Here is a 6,549-nt window from a genome sequence, read left to right on the forward strand (position 1 = left end):
GCTCTTTCTTCTACGGAAGCTGAGTACATGGCAATGAGCGACTGCAGTCGCCAAGTGGTCTGGGTTCGCAATCTACTTGCTGAACTTGACTACCATGTCGATCACATACCTCTATCCGGAGACAATCAAGGATCGATCTTCATTGCATCGAATCCTGTGACGGAGTCAAGGTCAAAGCACATTGACATCCGATATCACTATATCCGTGAGGTACATGATAAAGGAATCGTTGATGTCTTCTATATAGACGGAAACGACAATCCTGCGGACATCTTTACCAAGAACCTTGGTGTAGTGAAGTTCATGAAATTTCGCCCACAACTTGGTCTCCGCTTCCCAAAGTCCAGAGCTGCTTAAAGCGCCTGCTACGCTTGCGTGACCATTCAGATACTTAGCGAGGGGAAGTGTTGAACAGGCGCTGGTTTACACAGCTTGCCTAACACAGCCGTCACAAGATATGGAACGGCACAGCCGGTTACTGCAATAACTGAGGCTGTACTACTCATGTGGTACACACACAGCTTTGCTGTGTACGCACTGCTTCTCTGTGTGACTGTGCATCCTGGGAAGGTACTGTATAGTACTACGTAGCCACAGATGTACAGTAGTATATATAGGGGACCTCTGTACCCCCAATCTACAGTTCAGTTCACTCAAACGTCTCCTCTCATCGCTCTTACAAGCCTTTTACAATCAACCAACCCTTCTAGGTGAGTTGCAGGCTATCTGCTGTTGTTGCCACCCGTGGGAGAGGCTTTCGCCCCCCCGGGTTCAACACCGTGTACTTGGATAAGTCCGTGTGATAAGTCTGGACAGACTTGTGTTAGTACTTCAGCGTAACATATTCACTCTCCGCTCTAAAAATATGTAGCTACTTTTAATGCTCTATATGGGTGGATGAAACCCAAGATAGGTGTAGGAAAGTGTCTATTGTAGTATACAGTTCCATAGTTTACCACAATTGTATTTATCAGGCCCTGAACGTCAATATATATGTTGTGTTGTACAGTACATCTTTATTGTAGTTCCCAGTGTGCAATACTGGGATGCACGAGTGAGCAACGGTGAGAATACATGAGCTATGGTGTATCTACATGGAACTACGGAGCTGTGGGCAGGCGCTATGTAGGTGATGTACCCCGGAGGTATGCTACGCGCCTACCAGAACTATATAGGCTACTTGGCGCTCTGTAGCACACTGGTTTTTTCCTGATGTAACCACTAACCCAAACTCAAACCCTAACTCCGAACCCGAACCCTAACAAGTTTGAGTGGGATTTGATCTCTCGCACCGAAAAACAAGGAGAGCGCACATTGGTATGGCGATAATATGATAGCGTTTCAGAAACAATTACCATACAAGGCAGGTTGGATCAGGCGCCTGCGTCGCATCGCGTTGTGGCGTCACGGATGACGCACCGTCATAGAGAAGTACGGCAGTACCCGGCTTAGTCACCCGAGGTAACGGTGCTTAGTGGCTGTAGCGGGCTGGGAAAGTGGGACGGGTAGTCCAACGGTTGTGCGTGGTGCAATTCCCGCACGTTCCATTTTCAGCTAGTCGTTACAGGATTGCATTCACTTTGACATAGACGATCACCTCAATGACGGCGCTACCCTCAATCTTCGCCGTCGAAGACGTATGTTACCAAACAATCGCGAACCTGGAGCCCGAACTGTGGCATGAAGGCGAATGGCCTTCGCTCCGCAGAACTCTAGCCCAGACCGCCAGGGTCTGCACAAGCTTCAGGCGTCCAGCGCTTAAGACGTTATGGAAACGCCTCCCTGAAGATCGGCCTCTGGTCGACCTACTCTACACCCTGGGGATCGCGACAACGGAGAAGATTGGCGGAGCGGTGGAGGGAAATGATGGGACACAGAACCCAGAGTATCGGGAGATCCTGGTAAGCCTCGCTCTGCCAGCCCTGAACTGGTCTACTGTCAACGTTTGTAACTCTCTGAATCCTACATGGCATAGGTGTGGTCACATCCCGATGGCCCTCTTCATAACCCCTCATGGAAACTATTCGGGGAATACGCGTCGTTTGTGTGCGGAATCACCCTCTTCCCTCTGCACGGGCCCACCTGGCTCGGACTCTGGGCTGAAATTTGTCCCCTCATTGGGGACACTCCCATATTGCCCGCCCTGTCGTCGGTGAGAGTCAGAGATCGCCCGGACGGGTTACCACCATACAACGTTGGATGTCTCCAGTTAATATCTCCGTCTGTGCGCGAGCTCACCCTTGACATCAAGCTCAGGGTGGATCTCCTATCTCTAGCCGGAAATCCCGACTCTGAGAATGCCACGGCCATCGGGAGTCTGCCCATTTCTATCGCAGAGGAAGCCCCGAACATCGAAAAGATCAAGACCGTCACGGTAATAAGCCCTCATACTTCGAGACCTCTCTGCAGTATGGTTACTCGCGAGCACGACATGTCACGGTCGATGGAGTCACCGCTGGCAGTTCCGACCTGCAGATCCTTGCCCAGCTTCTCGCCCTGGAGGGTCTCGATATTGCCCTCAAGATGACGAGTAGTGTACAACTCGCCATCACTTTCTCCTCCCTCCGCTGACTCGCGCTGAGCGGGACAGCCGGCAGCCTCACATCCTTACTGAAGCATACACACATCGCTCCTTCTCCGGATCGTGCCCTCGTGGGAGTATCGTCGTATGCGCCAGCCGCGCGACGTGACCGCAGAACTGCTGCAGCTCGTCCTTGCCATAACGTCCGACCACAGGAATTTGGAGGCGCTCCGTGCGGTGTATGTGCCTGACGTCGCATTAGGGCCCTCCCACCCGTCCGCCTTACAAGTCACGCTCAAGGACCTACTTTTGCCGCTCTTGTCGCTGACCGCTCTACGCACCCTCCGAGTCGACCTAACCGGCATAACGTCGTCTTGCTGCATGCCTACCCTCCTCCTTGCGGTTGCTCAGGCGTGGCCTGACCTCAAGGCGTTCGAACTCGCCGCTTCGGGACGGTATCCCGACGATGGCGCTCGGGATCAATGCGGGCTCGACTGCCTCGTGCGGTTCGCCCGCGGCTGTCCACGCCTCCGAAGCCTCCAGCAGTCCTGATCGCCCAAATTGCGCTGGACGAGGTCGAGAGGTCCCCTCCTATCCCTGCGCGAGCTTTAGAGAGGCTGATGATCGACGGCGTTGGGTTTGAGGACCCGGAAGACTGGGAGTTGAAGAACTAACTCCAGGCTCATCCCTCGATTCGTCGGGGCCCTCAGGCGGCTGTTTCCGAGAATAGCTCCCCCAGTTTTCAAGAAGGATGAGTCTACTCGCTGGTCGAGGGGTCTTGTGTTGAATGCGATCTATGATGGGTAGACGTAGATTCGCGAATATCCCGTTCCGGTCCACGGTAGTCGGCTCTTGTCCTACGCTCTTGCCGATGGGGCCGCGGCGAACAAAGTAGTGACACCGTACCTTTTGGCTTTGCTGCTACAAGGCGAACCCATGCCGTAGTGCAACAGAAATGATGGTCGGATCAGCATTCAACCTTGTGCGCGCACTCAGTCGCAATAGGATTAGCTAACTTCACGAAACAGTGTCCTCCGGTAGTAGGACGTATATACTAGATACTTATGCTGCAACGACAGTGAGGGAGAGCAGTAGCGATATATCGATATAGGCCAGAGCATGAATGAATAAAGTCCATGATCGTGAGAAGAGAGAAGTGGAAAGCAAGCAAAGGAAAACGACGACAGACGAGCCCGTCAGCCCCACAGGCGCGGAACGACCCAGTAACCTACCCTAGCTACAGAGACGAAACAATGAGATCATGTTCGAACCCGGACCACTCACTCCTTGTCCTGGTAAGGATCGGCGTAGCGCGACTGGCCGCCCTCGGCGCCGTAAAGCGGGGCGTGGGTGCCGCTTGTCTCGGCCTCGTGCAGAGAGCGGTACGCGGACGGGCCTGCCTTCTCCTTGCGACGGCCAAGGGCACACGCGATGATGGCTCCGATGATGCCGACCCCAAGCACGGCCGCGAGGACGATGATGATGATCTCATATAGGTGCGCCTTGCTCTTCCACGAGCTCGCGTCGCTGTCGCTGCTGCCGTCGGTCGCGGCGAGGTCGCCGGCGAGCTTAGCGGCGGGCGTGCCGTAGGAGTAGTCGGAGGCGACGGTGTAGGTGTAGCCTTGGGAGTTGGTGTAGTAGTAGTAGCCCGAGCCCGACGCGCTGGTGCTGGCGACGGTGTAGGTATAGCCCTGCGAGTCGGTGTAGTAGTTGCCAGGGGCGCTGCTGTAGCCGCTGCCACCGTTGTAGCTGGATGCGCTGCTGTAGCCATTGTTATACGACGTCGGGGTCGAGGTAGTGTATGTCGAGGTGCTGTACCCGTTGTTGTACGAGGACGTGGGAGTGCTGTACGTGCTGTACGTCGACTGGCTCGAGTACAACGTACCAGTATTGTAGGTGTTGTATGAACCGGAACCGGTGTTGTAGGTGTTGTACGAGGATGGGGAAGAGTACATCGTGCCCGAACCGGTGGCGTACGCTCCCTTCAAGAAGGGAGATCTGTTAGCTACAGAGTAATAGTAGGGATAGTACAACAGCTTACAGATGCCGAGGTGTAGCCAGTGTTGGAGCCGGAAGTGTATCCACCCGAGCCCTGGTAGCCGTAGGAAGTGTAGCCTTCCCAGGTCGGAGTGGGGAGAGGGAGGAGCTTGTAGTAGGGCTTGTTCGAGCTTTGGTAGATACCAGCGCGGAGATAGAACGAGCTCACTGGATCACAAACAAGGTCAGCGAAACACACTCGGGCACGTAGAATCTGAAAACATACACAGCTGGAAGCCGATCCTCACGTCCCACTCGGGCGCGGCAGAGACGGCCTGGCCGGGAGTGAAGATCGAGCCAATGCACTGGTCGCCCCACGGGTTGATCGCAACGAGCGCGTCCTCCGCAACATCGTACTTGTAGCCATCGATAGAAAACGAGAACGAGACCTTGGCGTCGCAAGGGATCTGGTAGTAGCCGTACGCACCCTCGGGGTAGTACTTCGCACCCGAGATACCGCCGTAGAGTACCTTGACGATGTCGTCGGGGTACGTGGTCCACCTGATCCTGGTGTAGATGTCACCGACGTACTTGCCCGAAGGCGTCTTCTCCACCTCAGTCGTGACGGTGACCTGCTGGCCGTTGACCCAGACAGTGTTGTCGAGGTAGAAGGTGCCGTCGCCGTTGAGCCATATCTCTTTCTGGGAGTTGATGCCATCAAGCTTAGGGAGACCGTAAGACTGCACCTGCTGCTCGGTAATGTCGAGAACGGTAGTCCAGTCGACAGTCTGGCCGGCAACGATGATACCGGCGAAGTCGATCTCGACCGTGTTGGAGGGGTTCAGCCAGTCGTAGAAGATGACCATGTCGTAGTACCACTTCGAGTAGTCTGAGGGCCATTTGGCATCGAAGTAGGAGTAGATGGGCGACATAGGGTTGTTGATGTCGATACCCCAGTACGCGTAGCCGACGTTGTTGTATGAAATGTGAGGGAGTTCGCTCGGCCACTGAGGAGCGTGGACTGCAGCATATGGCTCTTAGAACACGCCTGAAAGGTATTTCATAGATATGAAACTCACAGTACTCGAGAGTGACGTCCTCCTCCAAGATGCCTATAGTCTCACGACCATCCTCAACTATACAAAGCATGAACACTGCACCTAGGATAGAGACATGAGCATTGTATTCACGCACCTTGGATAGAAAGCTGGTCGATTTCGATCGAGTGCTGGGACGAGCTGGAGCCCGAGTACTTGTCGCCATACACTACAAGACCACCCCTGCTCTGCAGTGAAGTACCATCCCCTATGCCATCGCAGCACGAACACTCACCACTTGTTATCGAGGAGCGCCGCGTACGTCTCCTGGTTAATGGAGATCGCCGTGTAGATGTTCGTCTTATTCGCGTCGAGATAAATTAGGTTGTCGATATAATCACCGATGTTGCGCTTGGAGAGAGCGCGAGCGGAGAGGCCGGCGGGCGTCGTCGTCGGAAGTGAAAAGACTGGAGAACATACTGAAGCGAGAACCAAAAGTGCGCGGAGACCGCGGAAACTGGAAAACATGTCTTGAAGTGAGTGACTGAGGCGGACAAGACTGAGGGAGAAGGACGTGCCTGCGAGAGATTTATTTATATCATTTGAAGGTGCTGTGTGCTGGCCGCCCCGGTTGCAACGTTCTGGCAGGGATATCAAACATGATCCCAACCGGTGCAACCGCAAGCGCTAACGGCCCTCTCGGTCACCGCTCTCTCGCCCGCCTCGCACCGCCGCCGAAGGGCGATACCTCTTGCCCTTCCCGATCGCCTGTTGGCCATTACGGACAGCGTAGATTCGAGTGGGTGTAGGCACGGAAAGTGCTTGTCCTGCTTGCGGCTTTTGCATGTTGGTAATGTTCCGAGGCGCCGCTGGGTCCGCTTCTTGGAAATTAAGCATGGCTGTCAATTTGGCGATTGCCGCAATTACTATATTTGTCAAGTGCCTCGCAGCAGCACGTCGGTTCGCGCATACAGCACTCCGGTCCTCCTTACCACCACGTTCACACATACGCCT

At 54.5% G+C, this 6,549-nt stretch overlaps 2 protein-coding genes across 2 annotated transcripts; one reads left to right on the forward strand and one right to left on the reverse strand.

Moving 5' to 3' along the window:
• Nucleotides 1–1,601: 1,601 nt before the first annotated feature.
• Nucleotides 1,602–2,571, forward strand: DICSQDRAFT_175475 (uncharacterized protein; the record flags this gene model as incomplete). Its single annotated transcript, XM_007371365.1, has 4 exons — nucleotides 1,602–1,901; nucleotides 1,976–2,152; nucleotides 2,210–2,374; nucleotides 2,410–2,571. 4 exons carry the CDS (start codon nucleotides 1,602–1,604, stop codon nucleotides 2,569–2,571), a joined length of 804 nt encoding a protein of 267 aa, XP_007371427.1.
• Nucleotides 2,572–3,484: 913 nt separating this feature from the next.
• Nucleotides 3,485–6,084, reverse strand: DICSQDRAFT_164121 (uncharacterized protein). Its single transcript, XM_007371366.1, has 6 exons — nucleotides 5,831–6,084; nucleotides 5,693–5,778; nucleotides 5,578–5,634; nucleotides 4,785–5,519; nucleotides 4,563–4,726; nucleotides 3,485–4,503 (listed from the first exon to the last, which is right to left on the reverse strand). The coding sequence occupies exons 1-6, from the start codon at nucleotides 6,061–6,063 to the stop codon at nucleotides 3,802–3,804; spliced, it is 1,977 nt and encodes a 658-aa protein (XP_007371428.1). The 5' UTR covers nucleotides 6,064–6,084; the 3' UTR covers nucleotides 3,485–3,801.
• Between the last annotated feature and the right edge of the window lie 465 nt (nucleotides 6,085–6,549).

The sequence above is a fragment of the Dichomitus squalens genome (genome assembly GCF_000275845.1).
Source record: "Dichomitus squalens LYAD-421 SS1 unplaced genomic scaffold DICSQscaffold_100, whole genome shotgun sequence".
NCBI classification, from domain to species: Eukaryota; Fungi; Basidiomycota; class Agaricomycetes; order Polyporales; family Polyporaceae; genus Dichomitus; species Dichomitus squalens.